This window comes from Athene cunicularia, assembly GCF_003259725.1.
Source record: "Athene cunicularia isolate RWA chromosome 1 unlocalized genomic scaffold, athCun1 chr1_part1, whole genome shotgun sequence".
Taxonomy (NCBI): domain Eukaryota; kingdom Metazoa; phylum Chordata; class Aves; order Strigiformes; family Strigidae; genus Athene; species Athene cunicularia.
The window spans coordinates 63,924,934-63,949,874 of record NW_020799091.1 but is presented as its reverse complement, the minus strand read 5'-3'; the positions used below and the strand labels follow the sequence as shown (position 1 = coordinate 63,949,874).

Below are 24,941 nucleotides of genomic sequence, written 5' to 3'. Positions count from 1 at the left end.
TAAATGTAACTGCTATCCTTCTTGTCAGGTCAGGCTTTATTTTTTTTCCATTTCCTTAATAACACTCCACAACTTAGTTTTAAAACATGACAAAACTGACCATTGCTGTTCTGCAGGTATCTAACACAGCAATTCATTATCAGGATAGTGTTTAATGTTTCTGTATATACAGAACATGAAAACGCAACACTACACCAGTGAACTCTGGCTGACTTATAACATGTTCTTCAGCTCATTGTGGCATATATCTTGACCTAAAAGTACTGTTTTGGTCATCAATCCTAAATGGTCATATTTAAAGCCATAAGCTAGATTTGCTCTTTATGTTGCAATTCAGAAGAGTTCCCCGATTAAAAAAAAAAAAAAAAAAAAAAACAAAGCTTGAAAAGGAGTTGCTGAAAGTGTAATAATGATCTACTGAACCTTTGTTACTGATGACAAGGTACATGATTGAAAGATGAATAACTGTGTCTCAAAGGCAGCTAGACTTTTTATAGGATTGGCACTTGACACAATTCCCCCCTAACTAATTGAGAGACAAAAGGGAAGGGTATTTCAGTTACATCTGAGAGTATCTGGGAACAGAGAAGTATCTTAAGCTCCAAATCTCGGTAAAATATCTCATATTTCAGATTTGTTACACTTCTACTCTAAGGTAGTTTATCTAGAAGAGACATATTTAAGATCCTGTTTCAGATTTAATGAGTTGCAATGTTATCCAAGTAAGCCAAGCAGTTCAGAAATGCTCAAAAGTCACTTCCATACAGGAAGTTCCTCAACTGATAGGATAATCCTTACATCAAAATTGCTTACTCATGCTGCAGTATAGGAACTTCTTCTGTCCTATCCTCCCTCTTGTTTTTCATTATGGAATTTGCCCTTATTGGTAGAGAAATGGCAATTCTTGTTTAATTAGTCATCTGAGATTTTCAAACACAGAAAACAAGTAAAAAAATATTAAGCTTATATATAATGGGCATTACATTTACATGTGGTAGTGCTACAGATGAACCCCAGTACAAGATAAACTTAGGTGGACCCCAGAAATCCCGTCAACACTGAAGCACGTAACAAGTAACTGTATGCACGAAGCAGGAATACCATATCATTCCTACCCTCTCTGGCATGTATTGGAAAGGACGTAGCCTGCAGAATAACTCACATGCTAGATAGAGTTAAAATATTTTGTTTAAATACACCTCTCATGTTTTCTAAATGCAGCTGCAGCATCATCTTTGGTTAAGGCCACTAAAATACGCACTCTCCTATTCCTCCCCCTAAAAATTCCAAAGCTCTTTTAGAATTACACCAGTATGGAAAATTTTATGTTTACAGGTAATTATACAAACTCTATCAATATTTAAGCTCGGTTTTCCAAGGAGAAAGATCTTTGTAGGAACTGTGACAATTTAATTGTTTTCCTACCCAATACCCAAAAAACCTTAATTTATCCCTTCCAAATACATGCAACATCTTTTCAAATTAGATTACCATCTCACATCCTATGTTTTTATTCCGGATATAGTAGGGCATGTATACCAATTAGGATCTGTTTTGCAGAAGATTTGTTTGTTGAGCTGTTCAACTGGAAAACCAAATATTTTTTTGGTTTGTTGTTGTTGTTGTTTTGGGGTTTTTTAAGTCTTTGTGCTCAAACCACAACTTGTAGCGTTACTATAATGACTGTATCGGTGTCAGTGAATATCAAGCATCTCAACTGGTTTACTGAGGTTACATGCAGTATCCTTTGTACTGTTCCCTTTGATACATTATTTATCAACTTTAAAAGGAAAATTGTTTTCACTTAAAGTACACAAAATATTTGCTCCTTCACAAATGTTTCCCATGATGAAGAAGCATTCTGTTTTGCAGTATGAATCCACCACATTCAAACATGTTCTCCCTCAGGTTTGTGTACACACATATATTATGTAAAGTCATGTCGACAATCTCCTTGTACATTTGATACAGGATTTGGGCATAATATGCCCAATTCAATCAGATGAGTCTATGTAGGCCGTATTTTTAATAAAAGTAAGACTATTCCTAGATACCATAATATTTTATGCAACTTTTGTGGTTTGCTGGTTCTTTTTTTATTGAAGTTGTTCTACAAATGTTATGTCTACTTGTTAGACAGTAAAAGGAGAAAGTAGTTTTGTTCCTTCACTTGTTAGATGATACATTTGGAATATGAATAGCTGTTTAGAGGGATAGCATTTTTAACATATACAATAGACACCAACAGATTGTAAAGCTATGCCCTCACTAACTTTCTTGACCTTCTTCCTGAAGGAGGTCAGCTTTCTCTGTTGGACATGTAATAATTAAAGCAAATACCCCTAGAAATAAAAGGCATAAGCACAGCAAATTCGTGGATAATTTTTCTCAGAAATTCTCAAGAGGACATAACAATCTGCACATTCAGGATAAGGAGTTTCAAACCCACAATATTATCAGCAACTGTCACATTCTATTCTCCCACAGAATAGTTTTTCAGAGGGCTGAAACATGAGATAGAAACAAATAGAAGGAAGATTCATAGGAAAATGAACCAAACCCAAAAGGGATATCAAAATCTATGAACGTTAAGGTATTTCTCTACTTTCTCAACTTCATCCCAAACTATTTATGTCCCACAAAAAAACCCCAAAAAAACAACCAAAACCCAAACATGTTTAGAATTTGCTATTGAAAAGAAACTTGTGAGCAAATGTCACAATCAGCCATTATCAGTATCTCAAAATCCATACTAAATTATTTTCAAATGCATGAAGTAGCCCAAAATTAAAACTGGAATCATGACTCTTTAACTGGCTGTATTAAAAGTTACCAGAAGATCAGCTGATTGACATTCACATTTTATCTCTTCTTACTCATCTATGTTGTAATGCATGAATCATCTGTGCATTTGGGGTTTGTTTTAAAACAATTTAGAACCAAATAATTAACTACAGAGGTACATGGATATGCAATAACAGTAAGTGCAATGGCTTTTGTGATACTGATGCAGTAAACTACCATGTGTATCAAAATGGTTTATTAATTGAAAAGATTACCGTTAACATAAGGAAGATGAATGCAGTTATTCCTAGAATGAGGATTTCTTTATTCCCTTTGCTTTCTGCATGCAACTTGCGATAATATGGTCCTATGAGATAAGTCTTTATAACAAGACATATAAGAAAAACAGCAGCCAGAGAAAAGAGAATTTGGCCAATCAGTATCAGTATTCTCAGTATTTCCTTGAAAATGCTGGAAGAGAAAAACAAACAAAACATTTCTTTCAAGTGCTCTCATGCCTCCCAACCAGTTCCCCTTCAGTGAAAAGATCTAATTCCACAGATGTTCAAAATTGAGTAGCTACAGTAAGATATTTTAGATACATTAGTAAACAAGATGAATACTAAATCTGCTGAGTGTCCAGCAATCTCTTTTACAGCCTAATATTTACTTTCACGTCGATTCAAAAAGAGTTTTGTGAATTCATCTTCAAGGTAAGCCATCAGGCTCAATAATGCTATTGCATAGTCTTTGACAAAAATATGTCTTGAGGGAATAAAGTAACTGAAAAAATTTCCTTATTTTTTTACAATAACACACTTTTCACTATGAATTTTAAGTACTGGACAGGACTAAGGCAGCTAGAGCAGAAAGAATATCTTAATACAACACGACAAGAACAAATAGTAAAGGGAATTCACAGAATGGAGGGCATATTCATATTGGAGATCTACATACTTACTGGAAGGGGTTGGGGGAAAAATACATACAATTTTATTTTATTTTTTTTTACCTGGAATATGTACTCACTCCTGCTTGAATAAGTGTAGGCATGACAGCTATAAATAACCCAAGCTGCACATCCTGCATCACCAACATGCCAAGTAGTACACTGCTGTAGTCAATATCCCCTGTACACCAGCAATGCAATCACAGAAGTATTAATCAGAATCTATGAAGGCTTGCAGTGCTCAGAAATCAAGAAATGTCTTAATCAAGTGGATACTAAGTATAGTCCTCAATGGGATGAGTTCATTCAAAGCATTCTGGGTTTTTTTTCCCCACTAGTATGTAGATTAAAATATATATAAAAGCATATTAAAAATATAAATAAAATATTCATATGAAGTTTCTGTTACGCAATAAAAATATAGACTTTGCTTAGCAGTTAAGCACTAGTTATGCATTTGCTGGAACTTCTTCACTGAAAACACATAGTTTTTAGAATAAGAGACACATGTTAAGAGCCAGTATGTGTAAAATATATCCTTTGAATTTAGGAATTAGAATATGAATATTCTAGGGGATGGAAAGAACTTTAATGCAGCATGTATGAGGGAGGTTTAAGTGGAAGAAATCAGGATAGCAAAATTTTCGAAAGGAAACCTTTCAAAGTCTTTCAGAAGCTAGCAATATGGCACTTGAAGGTACTTAATTGAAGAACTGTTAGCTTTGAAAGACTACCTGAGCTGGTCTAAGTTTGCTGAAGAAGGATGTTAATTATTTAAGTTAGCCTTTCTGCCCTGATGACAGACTGGTAGTAATGGTTTGACCTGGTAACCTCTTAGAAAGCACAAAGATTTCAGACCCTCAGTGAAGGAAATTCTTAACATGGAGAGTTCCAATTCAGCTATGCTATCTTTCTCCAAAGAGGACTGACCACATAAATAAGAGGTATCCCTTTTAACAAGAATATACACAACACTGGCCAGTGTTAGAGAAGGATGATTGCTTGTAAACCAGACCTAACAGTGGGTTTTGTTTCTCTCATAGTATTACAAAGTCAACTTGTAGATTACTACAGTGGTCCATATTTAAATCATACTTACCTTCTTTATCGCCTCGAACACTACCTGCAAGAAATCTTGACACCAATGGCGTGCTTGATAAAGATAAACAAGTGGAAATGAAGACACTTTGTGTTGGTCTAATTTGGAGCAAGTGTCCCCATAGTAAACCAAAGGCAATCATCAGAACCGTCATGTAGCATGGTCCTTGCAAAGATATTTTCCACACCTTGGGAAGAAAAGAAGTTCTTATGATAAAGTCTGATGACATTTTTCTCACCAAGAAGTTACAATGATTTTCTGCACAAAAGAGCAGTTAAAGATACATGATTTGGGGCTGTAGTGCTGGACCAGAAAAGTAACAGGCTGTCATCCTATACATCCTAAAACTCTGTGAAGTTATTATGCCTAGTAGATATTCTATGCCAGAAAGCTCATTACCAGAAGTTAGATAAATTTCCCAGAGCTCACAGACAAATTAAGGGCCAAAGGTCGAGTATGGGCTGAAATATATTAAAATCATCAAGTGGAAGACCAGTTATTTGATGTGATTCCAGGGTGTGGAAAAAAATGGGAGTGGCAAAGACCATCATCAATATCAGCAGCCTGCTCCACACTAGTGCACACACAATTCTGAAGTAGCAATTTATGTACCACAGTTTAGGAACCCTAGAATTACTAATTTTTATCTCTGTCTTTAGATGGACTAGAAATAGCAGATTAAGCTGAATGCTCATAAATTTTAACACATTTCAGTTAAAGCTTTTATAGTCCAATGAACTCACAACCGTCAGTTTAGGAACAAATCACACAATGCAACTCTTTACATACATACAGTCTTTACATATATTGCAGCAGTATTTTCCACTATTAAAATTCTAGCTGGTTTATGAGAAAACATTTTTTTAAAAATTAAGACCAAAAGAAACTTGTACCTTTTTGCTGAATCTTGATGGCCACATCATGTAATATTCCAGATTGTGCTAACACACTTGCATAATCAATTTATCAGTCAGTACAGCATGTATCATCAATTCAGTATGGAGTACCTAGTAAACTGATTTTTTTTTTTTTATAACAGGACTGGCAAATATCACTAGCTAACACCAACTGCATGTTAAAGCTGAGATGAATTGTCATAAATTGTATGAGATTTTTCTAGCAATCAAACTGTTTTACTAAAATGAAGAGGAATAGCACAGTTTGGGGTTTTTTGAGACACTGAATAAATAATGCATACTTTTGTTTCCAAAGAGTTACAGAGAAGCAGCAAATGTCACATGTGTCTTCTCAAAAATGTACAAAGTTACACTGGCATATTATAGGGAGAGTGTAAAAATCTGAAACATGACTGACAACTGGAACATGAACAATTAAATCCTGTAACGTAGAGGTATTATACAAAAATACCTTTCTTAATCTTTCAGGAGAAAATTCCAGGCCAACTAGAAAGAGAGTGAAGAATACACCAAACTCTCCTAACGTCTCCACCTGTACAATAGACTTTTTAAAAAAATAAAATAAAAATCAGTGCACAGCAGTCTACTTATTATACAAATTATAAATCCACTTACAAAACAAATTGTTTCTCATTATGTTTCCATAGGGAGTTCACTTATTGATCATATGATATCAGAAGTTCCCTTGGCATCTTTAAGCTTCAAACATTTTTCCCCATCACCTGGCTTCTACTAGATAATTTGGTTGGATAGTGCTGGTCACCCAAAATGCATATATGCTTTGATTTAGATAAGCTTGCTTGCTTGTTGAAAATAAATAGGCTATATTTTCTAAATATGCTATTAAACCCCCAAGACTTGCATTCCAGAAGTTACTTCTGGCTAGTTATTTTATTGGTCTGTTAGTATAATCATTCTGTTAGATACTTCAGAGAGAAGGGTGCAACAGCGAGAAAAGTGGTCGTCTTCCATGTCACAACAGAAAAATGGGGCTAGACCTAGTTGGTGACTGGTCACCAGAAGTGTTCTTCAGGGCTCCATTCTAGGGCCAGTCCCATTCATATTTATCAATGATCTGGATGCAGGAGTTGAATGCACCATTAGCAAGTCTGCAGATGATACCAAACTGGGAGGTGCTGTTGACTCTCTTGAGGGACAAGGGGCCCTGCAGAATGATCTATATAGATCAGAGCACTGGGAAATGATTAATCAGACAAAGTTTAACAAGGTAAAATGTCAGATTCTGCACCTAGGACACAATAATTCCAGGCCCAAGTACAAATTGGGAGAGGAATGACTGCAGAGCAGCCCTGCAGAAAGCAATCTGGGGGTGCTGGTCAGCAGTGTGCCCTGGCAGCCAAGAGGGCAGACCACATCCTGGAGTGCATCAACACAGCATAACCAGCCAGTCAAAAGAGGTGATTATCCAGCTGTATTCAGTGCTGGTGTGACCTCACCTGGAGTACTGTGGTGCAGTTCTGGGCCCCACAATTTAAGAAGGTTGTGAAGGTCCTTGAATGTGTCCAGAGGAGGGCACAAAGCTGGTGAAAGGACTGGACGACATGTCCATTGAGGAGCGGCTGAGGACTCTGGGTTTGTCTAGTTTGAAGAGAAGAGGCTGAGGGGCAACCTCATTGTGCTCTGCAGCTCCCTGAGGAGGGGAAGGGGAGAGGCAGGTGCTGAGCTCTTCTGCCTGGGATCCAGGGTCTGGACACATGGGAATGGTTCATAGCTGCACCAGGGGAGGTTCAGGATGGGCATGAGGAAGCCTTTATGGAGGGGGTGGTCAAACCCTGGAACAGGCTTCCCAGAGAGGTGGTTGATGCCCCAGGCCTGGCCATGTTTAAGATGCATCTGGACAATGCTCTCAACAACATGCTTTCACTTGGTCAGCCCTGAATCGGTCAGGCAATTGGACTAGATGATCATTGTAGGTCCCCTCCAACTGAAACAATCTATCCTATTCTAAAAACCTAACATATCTTTTCTATGTATTTACAGTCCAGTGCAGAAGAGGACAGGGTCTGTCATCAATCATACAGAAGTGGAGATGTTAACTACATTCCCTGCCACATTAGAAGCTCTCTGCCTCCTCGGTTCGTCTGACATTGAACTTTTTTATGAAATACAAAAGAGACAAAAAGGAGACACACAAGAGACCTAGCAACATGAACATTATCCAGATGAACAACATTTAATCACAGCTCCATAAGAAACAGGCAGCTCATTGAGAAATTGTCTTAAAGAAACCTCTCATGTCTGTTCTGACCACATCATCTTTCTCAGTGTAAGCCTCTGAAAATCTGTTATTGAATCTCATTATAATGCCAAGCTTACAAATTTCTTTCTCAGTCTAAAAGGTCAAGCTTTCCAGACCTACTCAACCCAGAAGTTATGTACAATACAAAGGTTACCATTTAATCTGAATTTTAGAATATGAGATTTTGAAACTGTAGTATTTGTAGCCTTCTCTTCCAACATGAGATTGACAAAATCCTACAATTTCTACTTACCCCAATTTACTTGAGCCCAACAGTCATTTTCAACAGAAGTCCACATAAGAGCAGATGTTGCAAAGACAGTAAGTTCCAAGGATATTGATGTAATAGACACGTGTAACAACCAGACAATACCATGCAACCTTAACATGTGTTCTGTTTTGCCTGCTGGCTAAACAATCTATTAATTCACAGCTGACCACTAATCAAAACATGTGCTATGTCTAGCCAGCCGCAGCCCATGGTTTCACATGAGATAGTTAGCAATCAGGGTACACGTAATGCAGCTAAAAGGTTCAAGAGACTTCAGGAATGTGGGCAGGGAACTAGAAAAGAACTAGGGTGACTAAGATGGATGGAAGAACTACAGAGATGCAAAATAATTATCTAGAAAGCCAAGCTATGCTACTCAGGGAACTACTTGGTTTAAATGCTTCCTCCATGTCAACACTGACTTTTTGCAAGTTTCTGAATATGTGATGTCATTTAAATAATTTGGCTCTCAAATGCGATACTTTATGAAAAGACAAACAAAAAACCCCACAACAGACAACTTTCAGCTTTCACTTTCAACGATTTCTTATATCATGATTATATAGGAGAAAAAAATTGAAAACAAAGTGATTTAGAAACATAAAATTTTAAGGCCTCATTTTGCAAAGGTCCAGGTTTGGGGTTTTGTTGTGGGGTTTTTTTAAATACATTTGAGGTTGGCAATACCATATTATTTTAAAACTACTTTTACAGATTTCAAGAAATTAAATCAGTCAAGAAGCAGCTTGAACACTTACCTTGATACTATTTAGACCTGATGGTCCTAAGAGTACTCCACAGATGATATACCCAAACATGGTGGGCAATCCTATTGTTGTGCACAGCCAGCCACATGGCAAAGACAACATTCCTATTGTCACAATATCCTAAATATATAAGATTTACAAATGCATTAATAGAAAGGACACACAAATTTGTGATGAAATTAGAGACTATTATCTTTCAAAAGATAAATAGCATTGTAAAATTAAATGTAAAATACTGCCTGTGAAAAGAAAATACAATTTCAGTAAACTAACCTGAACACTTTGTTGTAGGTAAAAGCACTGCAGTGTTGCAGATGAAACAGATGAGGTACTGACCTGAAGTAACTGGTAGCTTTGGGGACTTTTGATCAATTTATTAAATATTTTAGATATATTACAGAAAGTAGACAGTTTCCTGGGGAACTGGGGAGGGGGAATGACACTGTGTTAAAAAAAAAGGGGAAACAGATATGTTCTGGGTTTGGTTGTTTGTTTTGTTTTTTAAAAAATCCCAGTATAGTTATTCATCATGAAGCACAAATACTATAAAAAACATGTCCATATCTTCCCGCATCCCTTTTTCCATCACAAGACAAACAGATAAATTCTCTCTAGCGACAACATACAAGTGGCTTATCAGGGACAGCAGTAGCGTGCTTTATCACTGTGTGTGATCCAAGAGAAGGGATGGCACCCCCAAGATCCAACAAGTTAAATCAAATAAAAACAGAGATGATTCATGTAGCATCAGAATCAGTCTTGTGAAGACTGTACTACACATTGGGACACATTGGGCAGATCACTAGGCAAGGGAATAATGAATGCTAGGGTAACTTTAGAGGGACAATGCTGAAACCATATGCAATCCAACCAAGCAGTACCGGCATGCAAACTAGTAGGACTAATTCTCACCAGAACAAATAACAAGGATGTCTCTAAAATTATTACCTTTATGAAATGATGATCAGCACGAGGAATGGTTGAATCTCTGGGCTTGGTAAGGATATACTGATTGTTCTGGGAATCAATAAGCATACTAAGACCTAAGTCATCATCTACTTCTCTTTTTGAAGCATTTCTTTTGGAGTTGGCTTCATCTTCTTCCACCCTTAAAACTGCTTCAAAGTTTACACCTCTTACCTGTAAGAAGGCAAGTAACAAGAAAAAAAAAAAAAAAAAAAGCATACAGTAAAAAGAGAAAGATTATTAAGAGAAGCCTTTTAGTCTCTTTATTAAAACTTGGTGTCCATAACTGAAAAAGCTATAGTTTGTTTTACATTCTAAAACTGAGAGATTTTCCAGACCTCTTTAACACAAGTTGTCCAACTAAAAACTATAGAAACAGGGTTTCAAAGCTGTAAAATTCCAATTCAGTATTTTCAATTGCATCTGATTTAAAATATTTATTTTTTAAAAAGCTTTATCACATTTAGAACACAAAAGGTTGGATTGAAATATAACATTTTAGTCCCTCAGCAAAAACAATTAAGTATTACAAAGTGATATTCAATTCACAAAAATCTGAAATAATTGCATTCCAAGTCAAGAAAAAGTCATGGTCCCGTAAATGCAAAGGAGAGAGGATAAGAACTGTTTCTACCTAGCTCTGTCTTCAGTGCCTGTAATTACAAAGTAGAAGACACTAGGCTGATTTCATTATTCACTGTATTTTAAATAATGTAGGATTTACCAATATTCAGAAACAGTTAAGGTTGTTACTTCTTTTAGACTCCAGTAAAGAGAGTAAGCTGTTGTCATTCTCATGAGTGACTACAAAACATTCAACTTTTCTGGCTTGCTGTATTTTGCCCAAGCAACACCCCAATTTAACGAAGAAATGCATTCACAGAAACCATCTATAAAACAGCCTCCTATTTTTCTTTCCTGATTCCCCAGCATATTTCCCCAAACTGTTCAGCAAAATATTGCATTTGCATTATTTAATTTTTAACCTGCAGTTTTATCCTTTTCTTCCACCCCTTACATTTGTGTGTACGTGTGTATAATTAATAAAAACTTTTATTGTGGGAATGACCTCTGCCCCTGTTTTTGTACATCATGCAATATGATGGGCCTCAAAAGAAGTGGAAGCCACTAAGAATCAGACAGAGGGTAGAAGGGAATTTGAAGCAAATTACAAAGTTTGCAGAATGATTTAGAAGCATAAAATAGCTGCTTCAAATATCAGCCTTTGTAGGTGTTGGAGCTAGAGGCTGATGACCATTTTCTTTTTACGTATTATGATATGTCCAAGAGACTACCAAGCCTCATACAGTCCACTGATGATCATTCACTGCTGTTGTTTCACATGGGCACCAGTGATACAGCCAGGAACAGTCTGAGGGGTATCAAGGATTACAGATCCCTGTAACTGCAGTAAGGGACTGTGGAGCGCAGGGAGTTTCTCATCAATCCTCCTGGTCAAAGGGAAGGGGTTTGAAAAGGCCAGTCAAGTCTGGCAAATCAACAAATGGTTACAAGACTGTCACAGCCAGGAGTTCAGCTACCTAAGACCATGAGACTCATTTTAAGAAACCTGGTCTACTGCGGGCTGATGGGGTCCATCTGTTGGAAGGGGAAGAGCATCTTTGGTCATAGGCTTGTCAAGCTGGTGAAGAGGGCTTTAAACTAGAGTTGCTGGTGGGAGGGGAACCTCAACCCATCCCACTCCTACAGTTTGATGCAAGTGCCAGCAATAGATGCTTAGAGCCTGGGGAGGGATCACAGATCAGCAGGAGAGCACCTGAAAAGCAGCACAAAGGAATTCCAGCCACTGCAGCCAGTAAGTCAGCTTCACTGTGGGCCCAATTCAAATGCCTCTAATAGCATGGGGAGTAAAGAGGAGCAAGAGACATGCACATGCCTGCAGAGCTACAATCTTACTGGCATCACTGAGACATAGTGGGATGGTTCCTACGGCTGGAGTGTTAGAATGGAAGGATACAGGCTTTTGAGGAAAGACAAGCAGGGGAGACAGGGAGGGGCATGTCACCCTCTATGTCAGTGACCAGCTGGAGTGCCTGGAGCTCTGCCTGGGGATGGATGAGGAGCCAACAGAGCTTATGAGTTGGGTTTAAAGAGAAGGCAGGGACAGGTGATGTTGTAGTGGGGTCTGCTACAAGCCACCTGACCAGAAAGGCCAAACAAATGAGGCCCTCTATAGACAGGTAGGAGCAGCCTCATGTTTACAAGCCCTGGGCCTCATGGGGGACTTCAGCCACCCTGATGTCTGTTGGAGGGATAACACAGCAGGGCATAAGCAATCCAGAAGGTTCCCGGAATGTGTTGATTATGATTTCCTTCTCCAAGTGATAGAAGAGCCAACAAGGAGAGATGCTATGCCGGACCTCATTCTCACCAACAAGGAGGTGCTGGTGGGGAGTGTGAAGCTCAAGGACAGCCTTGGCTGCAGTGAACACGAAGTGTTGGAGTTCAAGATCCTTAGGGCAGCGAGGAGGGCACACAGCAAGCTTGTTACCCTGGACTTCAGGAGAGCAGACTTTGGCCTCCTCAGGGTTCTGCTTGGCAGAGTAGAATGGGATAAAGCCCTGGAGGGAAGAGGGGCTCAAGAAAGCTGGTTACTATTCAAGGATCACCTCCTCCAAGCTCAGAGTGATGCATCCTGAGAAGGAGGAAATCAGGCAAAAACACCAGGAGGCCTGCATGGATGAACAAGTAGCTGCTCAACAAGCTCAAACATGAAAAGGAAGCCTGCAGAGAGTGGAAGCAAGGACAGATAGACTGGAACAAATACAGAAAAATTGTCCAAGCAGCCAGGGATCAGGTTCAGAAGGCCAAAAACCCTGACAGAATTCAGTCTGGCCAAGAACATCAAGAGCAGCAAGAAAAGCTTCTATAGGTACATTGGTGATAAAAGGAAGACTCGGGAAAACACAAGCCTTCTCTGCAAGGAAACAGGAGACTTGGTTGTTTGGGACATGGAGGAGGTGTCCAACAACTTTTTTGCCTCAGTCTTCACTCCAGCCACACCTCCCAAGTCACAGAAGGCAAAGGCAGGGACCGGAAGAAGGAAGAACTGCTCACTGTAGAAGAAGATCGGGTTTGAGACCATCTAAGGAACCTGAAGGTACACAATTCCATGGGACCTGACGAGATGTATCCATGGGTCCTGAGGGAACTGGCAGATGAAGTGGCTAAGACACTCTCCATCATATTTGAGAAGTTGTGGCAGTGCGGTGAAGTTCTCCCTGACTGGAAATGGGGAAACACAACCCCCATTTTTAAAAAGGAAGAAAAAGGAAGACCCAGGGAACTACAAGCTAGCCAATCTCACCTCTGTGCCCAGCAAGATCATAGAGAAAATCCTCCTGGAAAATGTTCTAGGACACATGGAAAGTAAGGAGGTGATTGGTGACAGCCAACATGGCTTCATTAAGGTAAATTGTGCCTGACAAATCTGGTGGCCTCTTACAATGGGGTTATAGCACTGATGGATAGGGGAAGAGCAACTGATGTGATCTCCCAGGACTTGTGCGAAGCATTTGATACTGTCCCACATGGCATTCCTGTCTCTAAATTAGAGAGACAAGGACTTGATAGATGGACCATCTGGAGACTAAGGAACTGGCTGGATGGTCACACTCAAAGAGTTGCAGTCAACAGCCTGATGTCCAAGCAGAGACCAGTGATGAGTGCTGTTCCTCAGGGGTTGATGTTGAGACTGGTGCTGTTTAACACCTTTGCTGGCAACATGGAGAGTGGGACTGAGTGCACCCTCAGCAAGTTTGCTGATGACACGAAGCTGTGTGGTGCTGTCAACACCACACTGGAAGGGATGCCATCCAGAGGGACCTCGACAGGTGGGACCGTGCAAACCTCATGAAGTTCAAAAAGGCCAAGTGCAACATCCTGCACAAGGCTTGAGGCAATCCCATGCATAAATACAGGCTCGGCAATTAGTAGATTGAGAGCAGCCCTGCAGAGAAGAACTTAGGGAGTGCTGGTTGACAAGAAGCTCAACATGACCTGGCAATGTGCACTTGCAGCCCAGAAAGCCAACCATATCCTGAGCTGCATCAAAAGAAGCATGACCAGCAGGTCAAGGGAGGCAATTTTCCCCCTCTACTCCACTCTCATGAGATCCCACCTGGAGTACAGTGCGCAGCTCTGGGGCCCCAACATAAGAAGGACATGGACCTACTCAAGCAGGTTCAGAGGAGGGCCACAGAGATGATCAGAGGGCTGGAGCACATCCCCTGTGAAGAAACGCTGAGAGAGTTGGGATTGTTCAGCCCAGAGAAAAGAAGGCTCCAGGTAGACCTTATAGCAGCCTTCCAGTACCTAAAGGGGGGGGCTACAGCAAGATGGGGAGGGACTTTTTACAAGGGCATGTACTGACAGAACAAGTTAAATTGAAAGAGGATAGATTTAGATTAGATACAAGGAAGAATTTCTTCTCTATGAGGGTGGTGAGACACTGGACCAGGTTGTCCAGAGAAGTTGTGGCTGCCCCCTCCCTGGCAGTGTTACAGGCCAGGTTGGATAGGGCTTTGAGTAACAGCTGAAGACATCCCTGCTCATGGCAGGGGAGTTGGAAATAAATGATCTTTAAGGTCCCTTTCAACCCAAACCATTCTATGAGTCTATGAGGTTGTCTTTTTATCCTTTTTGCCCATAACCTGTCTTTTTATACACATTTGGCCTTTACTTGCCTAAGCTCCCTACTTAGCACGCTATTTTGCATTCCAAAATGAGGTGTCCATTGCCAGGTCTAAGAGACCAAACCAAGGTTTCATGTTTTTTGGCTGATGGCAGAAGGAGCAGTCACATGCCATGGACATGCAAACTATTCTCAGTATTAGAGCAAAGAAGAAAGGCTTCCCTACAGTCAGACATGAAGAACTGTTTCTAATCAGAATACACAATATGTGCCCAATCCTACTGTTTTGCTCCAGACCCCGTCTCCCACACCCTTGTGGCTACTTCAGGGATAAAACAGAGCTTAGAGCTTACTGTTAAATGTTGGCTCTGCAATATAAAACATAATTTACACTGACTTTCACATTGAAATTATTTCAGTGCTCAATACAGTGTCCCCATCTTGCAGATGACCATTACTTTGCCTAAAAACCAAAATGCTAATAAGCGAACATCTGTTCTGGTATCTTCTTGGGAATCTAATGTTATGACATCAGAAACAGTGTTCACTAAGCAAAATTATCTTATAAAACACATCAGCAGTGAAGCATCTACTTTGGAGCTCTAGAACTCCAAATTCATAGACAGTTTGTTACACGCTCCTTTGTACTTGGTAGCTTGTGTGTCTGGAATCTAACTAAAACTTCTCTATATCAAAATTTAAAATGTATCAAAGATCATATAAAAGCAATGCTATTGGATAAATACATTCGTCATCTAGTAGAGTTCACAGTAGAGGTCTGAAATGATATTAGGAAAAGGGAAGATGTTTATAAGATTAAGATAATTATGAAAACCAATTTTTGTGTAATATAGGTAAAAATCCTACCTTGTGTGAATATTATGGTGCATTTTCACTTTTACAAAAGAAAAGGAAACTGACAGAAGTGAGGCTATGCTACAAGAGCAAGAGTAGGTGGCACAGGGTCAGATGAGCTTTTAAATACTAATAAATTTGAGGACATAATGGGGAAAACCCCAACAGTTTTTAGGAATTTATTTCCCAAAACAGCAATTCCTGAAAGTAGGTTGTACATAACGGAATAGAGTGAGCAAATACTCTCGTCTCACATTAAGTGCTCAGACTTCTTTTCTCATTTGTACCTACTACACTTCTCTATTTGATTATATTTTAATAGAAGCTTTTGTATCTTTATGAGATTACTGATGATTCTATTAGAGCTTCTTTATTCTAATGTTCCAGTGTTCTAGCTTAAGAGAAAACACAGGTTTCTTGCAGAGATGGAGATATAAATAGTCCTCCAGGTTGAATGTCATGATTCCTCTTCTTCCATGAATCGAGATACAAGCAGAAGACCAGAGAGACACTGGAGAAAAAGGATGCGTTGGCATTTTGCCAATTTAACAGGTGTAGCAGAAGAAAATTCATTCCCGGTTTCTTTTAAACGTGCCGTTATACCCCAGCGGAACAGAAGAGGGCACTCCAGCTAGTTCATCACTTCCCTGCGGTTGATCTGCTAGGTAGGATTGCCACAGGGTACAACTGCTCCTGCTACTACAGAGCAATTGTTTTTCCTCCTCAGCAGAATTCAGAATTCTCAGCTATGCTCACCTTGGAAGTCAACCTGCAAATCACCAAAAACCTTTCAAGAGCAAAAGCCACATAAAATTGCAACCCATGTTTACTCAAACAGGACGAATTTAGAGAGTCAGTCTCTGAGTATGGCACAACGGGACTGATGTACTCCCAGCTCCAAATACAGACAGCCTTACCTGACAGATACTGTCCATCATGCAACACAAACAACGAACAATGTAAATAGGCCAAAGTACAAAAAGCAGAGAAAGTCAGAAGTGGAAGAAGGCATCACCACAAACACATTTCGGGTCCTAAACCTTGAACAATGTAGCTTTTCCTAGACTGTGAAAACTACGTGCGAGGATTCTTCTTCTCGCATAACCTTCTCAACCAAATAAAAGAGGAAAAAAGTGAGAACACACTCAACATGGTAACTCCATACCCTGTAAAGTCTAAATATCACAGTCTCCACCACCACCACCAAGATATCATAACCCTCATGGGCTGTATCAGTGAGATAGACTTCACTTGTCACCGTCGATGAGGCAGCTGCAGGGAGGACTTTCAAATCAAAAACACAAAAATCACTAGCAAAAAAGAGTAATTATTCCTCTTCACTCACTCCTAACAAGCAATCCTTCTACCACTAAATACTTTCTTCTGTTGAAAGGGAAACAAAAACAAAAGTAGAGCCAAAAGTTCTTTGATTTGGGTTAAATAGTCACTAAAATCCTAACAGCTCTTTAACACAAGAGAAACACCCCTACAGTGGACATAACTAAAAAATAAATGCACACCAATGAAAATACAGGTCTGAAACATCACTTACAGATTTGTTGTCATCAAAGGCGTGCTCTTCTATTTCCTCTTCCAATCTATCAGCTGCTTTCCTGACATCTTCTAGAATTTCATCAAGCATTGACAGGCTTTTGTTTTGATGCTGCATGTTCTTAAGGGCTTCAATCTGATGTTTTTCTGCTGCTAAGAGTTCAACATATTCCATTTCTTCCTGTTGAATTTTACAACACACAGATAAAAGTACTGGCCAGGCCTTCAAGCAGAAAAAACATCTGACATAAATGTACACTTCTTTTGACATAAAACATCTTATGACTGGAACTGCAAAAGCAATACAGACTCTATAATGATATTTGAAGATTGTTTTCTCTTGTGCCAATTTTCACTGGGGGAAGCAGGCAATAAAAACCAACAACTAAACAAAATATCAACCAATTGCGTTTTCTAATCCATCAAAGAGCAGAGCTGCCTCAAGGTTACAATCCTTAAGCTACAAGAAAGAAATTACTTTGAGGAACTCTAGGAAACACTTCAGAGCTAAGTCAAGTTTAGAGTTCAGTGCTTTAGCAGGGAAGCATAGTTTTACTAGCAACAACAAACAAACAAATTGGAAGGAAAACACAATGAATCTTAATTTTATAAGCCATTTTATAAACATGGGAAGAGATCTGTTTATGATTTTCAAAAATTACAATAACTGTGGAAACAGCTAAAAAAAAAAAAAAAGCAATTGGGAAAGAATAGTGATGAGCAGTCAAGCACTCTAAGCTGAGGTTCCTGTTTGTGTTTCCCAAGAAGCAATTTTCCTATCAGAAGTAAAATACTTGACTTTGTCTACCTTTTCAGTTTGTGCCTCTTACAAACTTGCACTAATGACCTCTGAAATCCATTTCTAGGCTCCAGAAGTAAGAAAAAATGCTGATGTGGTTTGATATGGTGTAAAAATATTTCAGTAGCATTCCTAATAAAGTTATAATGTTTTGTTTATCTTTGTTTCAGGTTCAAAAAAAAAAAAGTTTATTTACTGATCACAACTGGACTTAACATTGCACATTCTACATGGTTACGAGACAATAACCAAGCATAATACTTTGTGTAACAACTGAGCACAATTTGAGGGGTTTTGGAAAAAAAGATGCTTCATTTTACATGCCTACATTCTTTTAAAGATGCACTGGTTGAGAGAGAGAACAACTATGAATGATGAAACCTATGCAATGGCAGGCTTTTTCCTTTCAGTTAGGTTCAGGATGATGAGAATATTTAGACAAGAGACCCTACATCTGTTCAAGGGAGCCATTACTATTACCAAGGGAAAAAACAGACTGGGCAAAAAATACAAGCAATCTCTAGGTCAGACTGAATTCTCAGAAAACAGAAGTTTCTGTCTCCATTTTATGCCCTGCCATACCCAGTCAGAAATCAGATAGAACACAGATCTCCCTTAGGTTGCATGTTTTATCTGCATACCCCACACAGATATCTTAGATAACCTAGGCACCTAAAATGGTCCTAAACTCTTATGCTTAAATAACTGGAATGTCCCCTCCTCCACATGTTTGAGGAGAGACATTTTTCACCTTGAAACCTGCAAGAGTATGCATATAATTTAATCAATTCCTTGATGCCAAGACAAGAGCATGTTCAGTACAGCTTGTAACTGTCACTTAACCCTTTTAAAATCCTGACAGTCAGATGAATACTTCTGGTTGTGATGAAAACACAGAGTTGCTGTCTGTTGGTGTTTAGAATTACCATAGTTACACCAGCATGATGAAAATTACCCAGTTCCCAAAATAACTGGAGTTGGGAAAAATGTAACAATGTGTTTGGCCCAATGTCAACTGCTTTAGTTCTTATGCAACACATAAGCAAGAGACACAGTCACTCTCATACAGCCTCAGGGAAAAACATTGCCTATCTCTTGTTCTCTGCTAGAAGACATTGCTTGAAAGAAGTAAAAAAAAAAGCCCCTGTATGAGCTGCAGATTCTTTCCTCAGTCAGCAACAACTTGGAGCATGAGATGGAATTGATAGGGGTTAGGTTCTTTCCCCTCAAAAACGGAACAGGTTTTGGGCAGAGGAAGTCAATCGGCCCTTTCTGACAAACAGGCTGAACAGAGCTAAACTGCAGAAAAATAAATAGCACTCTAATTTACAGGAAGTTAACTTTCTCTGAATAGCAATGTAGAAGAGCTTTAAAAAAAAAAACTGAGTTTAACTAAGTTCCTTTAATTAATGAAGACAAAGGTTTCTGTAGTCTAATGAAGTGGCATCTCTGTTTCACCTACAGACCAGTGTCACAGCAGGAGAGTGGGACAATCACAGAGAATGGTGTCCTTGAAAAGGACAAACTATCTCAAACAGCCTGCTACATGTTGAGCAGAAGTGCATCCCAGTACAAACACTGTTCTGAAACTCATGGTGGGATTGGAGATGTGATCACAAGCTATATGTCAAACAGTCTTTTAAGCAAGGTAATAAAGATAAGGATTGTGCACTAAACAGGAAACTGGAATGCCTAGAAACACATAAGCAAAATTAAGTAAGATTAAGTAAGACTCTGGGGTAATGCTGGTTAGGAACACAGTGCTGCTGTTACTCTATACTGTTTATTTAGGGGCTGAAAAAAAAAAAAAACAAACCCACATTCAGAAGAGGACACTACTTCTGAGTTATTTTTTCCCCATCAGTGTCGGCATACTAAGCACCCAAGAAACTGGAAGCTGATAAAAAGTAGGTGAGATTTTGTTGCTTCTTCCTGAACCTCCACACAGGTTCCTGGAGAAAATGAAGTTAGAAGCCATCTTTTTGCTTCTTCCTTCCTCCCCACCCCCCACCCCACCCCCTTAATGATTCCACTGTACCTTTTCCCAACAGCAGAACCAACAAGAAATGCATCAGACATGTATACATATCCCAACATTAAACACTTCCAAACACTTCAACTCAACAGAAATAGAATTAAGAGTCCAGCACCCTCTACAGTCATTTGTTTTTTCCATTCAGTAACTGTTTAAAAAAAAAAAAAAAGGATGTCTTATAAGTATACCAACAAAGTAATCATTACAGCAAAATGAAACTGGAACAAAACTGGATCTAATGTGTGTCTTCTGAAGTAAGAACAAGGCCAGAAAAGGTATCCTGTGTAATTTTCATCTTTTTGGCATGCATTTTCCCAATATTCTTTGTTTCACCTTCATATAACAATTGCAAGATTAGAACAACAAATACTCCATTTAAACAATCGCACGCATGACATCAGAAGGAAGGGTATAAAAGATTGCTCATTCAAGTAAATATCTTGCTATGATAATACAAAAAAAGCCTACACAATCCACCTCCGCAGAAGTTTTGAAAGGACATAAATCCAAAGCACATCATTATACATACAGGCCTCCTTTTATGAGAAAAATGAGAAAGAACCATTCAAGTTAAGGATAGATTACCTCAGTATTTTACAGTAACGTCAATAATTAGGTAAATGAGAAAGAAGATTCTGTACAGCTTTGCTGCTATTTTAAGAAGTTTGAGAAAAGAAGACGGAAAATCAAGTCATTTTTCATGGCAATTGCTACCATTTCTATGCAGCAGAGGCTGGCACCACCATGAGGTGCTAATAATCAAAGTCATATTGAGCACTTCATAGGAACACACCTAGATCCAAGCTACACCCTATCCAAATTTGCCATGATTCAGTCTTTGTTTTCACTGCACAGACTACTTCATTCTCCCAAGTCTGCATCCTAACTTCTATGTATTTCCACCAGCCTTTCTTACACATGAAATCTTGCCATCTTCCTCTGTTAAGATCTGCACATCTCTTACACAAATACCCTTCAGAGATTCTCTCAGCTCAGATGCTATATCCCAATTACATTTTTTTTCCTTCTCCTGCTTCCTTGTGTAAGGTCAGCTTTTTTTTTAATAAGGCAGAAATCAAAGAAAATTCTTAATATATTCTTCCAGTTGTTGAGGTATAGAGCAAAGAGTAATTTAAATACCAAATCAATTAAATGACATTTTCTCTCAATGGGAGACTTTCAGTACACAGTCTGAGCACTACCAAGTCCAGTAGACAGTGGCAGACTGTGCACACCCTAACGTCTGAGCTGACATGGGAACTCAAATTTTCTGTGAAGTACTTGTGTTCAACTGTTACTCATCTGTGCTTTTCTTGGTAAAGTTATCTCAGTCAGGTCTTTCTTGGAAGCACCACTTTTCAAACCTGCACTTTTAGGCTCAGTGTTATACTGAGATTTAATCATCTCATGTTTTCCATGTCCATTTTACCCACACCTGTATGAATATGGAAATAAAAGGCAAGAAGTCATTCTGTTTAAACCGTAGATTTTGGTTGAGCAATTCTCATTTAAGGTGGAATAAATTGCCAATTTATGGCATTATTTCTGCTCTGATAATCCCACTGGCTTATCTAGTGCAACTGTGCTATGTGCACTGACTCACTTCTTGTATTCCTTTCCCTTTAATATAATATTTGCCATAGGTTTTATGATTATGCTTAGCTTTGTTTTGAAATAAGAACTGCTAGTAAGTTGCAAGCTCTACACCAGAATTATTTCCAATTTTACTAATGAGAATACTTTATTCAAAATCCATTTTAAAAAGCAAATTGTTGCAAGTTTCATGTAGATCCACTTTTTTATTAAAAGAGGTTGAAACCATGCCATAACAAAATTAAAATCACACGTAAAATATTAATACTCTATTAATAAACATGGGGGAACTAACCTTAATTGCAGCTTCTCTCAAGGCTTCCAATCTCTGTCTGCTGCTTTCTTTCATATTTACAACATCTTTGTAATCACCCTGTAGAGCTCTCTGAAGGCCATGGATTGCTTGAAAGACTGAGTTTTCACTTTCATTTAGCTCCTTTTGGAAAATTTCAAAGGTATGCACCTGAAAAAGTTTCTCTTCGTCTGACAGTCCTGCATCCTTCTCAACTGCTCTTATAGCATTTTTTAGTTTGTTGAGAACAACGTTCTTTTGGCGAAGAAGACCAGATAGTTTCCGGCAGCTCTCCAAAACCCACTGCTTTCTCTGAGTGATAACAGCTCCTTTCCCACGGTGCAGCTTTATTGCATGCTTTACTACATCTTCATGTTCTGCAGGATTTGCTAACTGGCCACAAGGCAGGGAAACCAACGTCCATAGGGAAATAAATCCAGTCGCCTTCATTCTTCACTTTTTATTGCTGTTGGGAGAAACTGATAATCCACAACTGCTCAACGTTATCTGCTACATGGCTTCTGCATCTCCAGTGTGCATATCACGCTGCAAGATCATACCAATCAGTTACCAAACATGATAATGTTGGGTCATTAAGTCAAACAAATGTAGAAAACAAACCTAAGACTGTGTCCTACGCTATAATCTTTACAGAACATACATGGCCTCCTTCAGTCAACAGTTATCAAAACCAACAAGTAGCCCAAGGTTATTGATAGATTTTTGTTTTCCCCTTGACTATTTTGTAGATATCACTTGTTTTAAAAACACAGAATGGAAAGCTTAGTCATTTCACAAGGTAGTCACACACACTTCTTACATGAGAGAAAAGCCATTAAAAATATTAAGCCATGATCCCATAGGCTGTACTTCAATCTAGCACCAGAACTCATTATTTTTATCTATCAGTAAACATCTTATTTTTTCAAACCTATCCTAAAAAAAGTGTATCACCGGCATTTGTTATCTATACAGTCTCAGAAACATTAACACACTCAACTATACCAACATAATGAAAAAAAGCTTAACTGAAACAGATTATATTATAAATCATACTTGCAAAAGAAACATTTCTACAGTAAAGAAACAACAGCAAAACTTCCTGGACTTCTGAGCACTACTAGTTTGGATCAAAGACCTTCACCTAAAAGGCTGCATGGCCTTGAGGCATTTTACCTCAAAGCGTATTATCAATCCTCATTATTTTAAGATACAGCTATAAGAACACCAAAACCAAAATCAATTAATTCATAAGTTCATTTCCCAAAAGCTACTTGAAGAACTATACTTAAACTGCTGTATTTGCTTTTAACACCAAGCAGGATAGAGTTTCAAAACGAAGAATAAATTTCCTTCCCCAGATTCTACAGGAAAATACTGACATTTTTATAAAACAACAAAGTTACATTTTCTTTAAAAAAATCCCCAACCAAACACAAAAACCCAGGAGAACCCACACACACCACAAAGCTATAAATAACAATGTATAAATGTATGTACAGAACACACGTTTATCACTGAAACACAACATTCTAAAAACGCACAACACACACTATACGTTAATAGCTCATCAATAGAGTAGGTATTTGCCTAAAACTTTAGCTGCAATCTTGATTTCTGGGCCAACAGCCTTAATCAGGAACCAACAAATGGACATAATCATCTGGAAGCAGTCCGCCTAACAGAGAATCTTATTTCTCTCTAATGTATTAGCATTCACAATCACAAGGATCCAAGCCAGCCATCATCAACACACAGAATGGGATGGGAAGACGGGAAGCATAGCCCTGCACTACTTATTAAAATGCCCTCCCAACTCTGTTTCAGGGAGAACTGAGAAAATCTGCCTGTGGGTTGGGTTTGTTCTTTTCAATGCATGAAATACAAGCCAAAGTATTTAGCTATCAGTAGCTGACTATGGGCTAGGATTTAACAACATGAAGAGCTAAAACATTTAAAATTAAGAACTGGTTAGACTAAATTAGAAAGTTATTTTAATTAGAATTATATTTTAAAAAGTTAAAGTAGCAAAAACACAACCAGATCACTCTAACTTCAATAAAATAATAAAGTATAAATATTTTGAGAACTTTGATAAAGCTCTGACGTTTACTATTTTTAAGAGATCAGGAAAAAATAACAATACCCACCACTTGATAAAATTCTAAAGTAGTGTTTAAGGAAATATTTCTTCATATATACAAAGTGATACTCTTCCTGCTTAATACGTTTGGGGAGAGATTTTGCCGAATATATTACAACCTACTCCTGGAAGAAAGAGGGAGAGGAAAATGCCTAGTGCAAGTTCAAGCTTCCGTTTGCAGGGGGGTGAGTAAAAGACTCACGTAAGACGACGTCTTACGTGGTATGTCAATCCACGTAACTAAATTCCAAGCACAGATTTACACTCTTAAGCTTGCTCATTGCTGCACTGTGGAAACTTATCGCCATGGTCCAGACACAGTAGAGTTTTGTTTCACTAACAGGGGTTTTTACTTGACTAGCAAAAACTACTTAGAAGAGTGGCACCTGGGGCTGTGCTCAAAAGCTCTTAAGGGAACACTGACCTCACATATAAAAATATACGATATGCTTCAGAGTGCAAATGAAGAGAAACAAACACCAAAAAGCACTCCTCTCCATGCACCAGTATCAAATTTGAGAGAACTCCTGTCGTTTGGAGTCCTTTCTAAGCACAGTTTGTTTTCTGATGGATTTACAGCCCCTCTTCCCGATCTTTCCTTCCTGAACATGACACTGTAGTACCGGATTCCACCAAGCTGCTCTCAGACCCTGCCTCCATAGAAGCCCCGATCCTCTCTTCCAAAACGCCTGCGGGTCCTCCCGCACCTGCCCGCTTGCCACCACGCCCCAGTTCTCTCAGCCCAAGCCCCCCCTCAGGACCCGCAGGGCCGCCGAGCCAGGGGGACCTCGGACCCGTCCCGCACCCACCTGAGGGCGATGGCCGCCGAAGGGCAGCTCCCAGCGCCGCCGCCTCTCTTCGCGGCTTCCGGGCGGCGCCTGCCGGTCCCTCTCCTGGGGAAGGCCGGTTTGAGGGAAAAAAGGGAGAACGGAGAGATCTGAAGAGCGCGGCTGCGACCAGCCCCCTTCCCGCCCCCTCATGGCGGCGGACGGCGGGAGGCGGCCGC

General features: G+C 39.1%; 1 protein-coding gene across 2 annotated transcripts in view; it reads right to left on the bottom strand.

The window, feature by feature from the left end:
- TMCO3 (transmembrane and coiled-coil domains 3) overlaps positions 1–24,915 on the bottom strand; it is a 37,887-nt gene extending 12,972 nt beyond the window's left edge. Inside the window, exons 1-9 of one of the 2 annotated variants that reach the window (XM_026848296.1) lie at positions 24,745–24,915; positions 21,796–22,338; positions 17,075–17,254; positions 9,996–10,187; positions 9,039–9,167; positions 6,201–6,293; positions 4,833–5,019; positions 3,797–3,914; positions 3,060–3,255 (exon numbers count right to left, since the gene is read on the bottom strand). In XM_026848296.1, coding sequence (XP_026704097.1) covers positions 3,060–3,255; positions 3,797–3,914; positions 4,833–5,019; positions 6,201–6,293; positions 9,039–9,167; positions 9,996–10,187; positions 17,075–17,254; positions 21,796–22,242 — 1,542 coding nt within the window. In that variant the 5' untranslated portion in view covers positions 22,243–22,338; positions 24,745–24,915. The remainder of the gene's footprint in view (positions 1–3,059; positions 3,256–3,796; positions 3,915–4,832; positions 5,020–6,200; positions 6,294–9,038; positions 9,168–9,995; positions 10,188–17,074; positions 17,255–21,795; positions 22,339–24,744) is intronic. The other variant, XM_026848287.1, reaches the window with a different exon arrangement.
- Between the last annotated feature and the right edge of the window lie 26 nt (positions 24,916–24,941).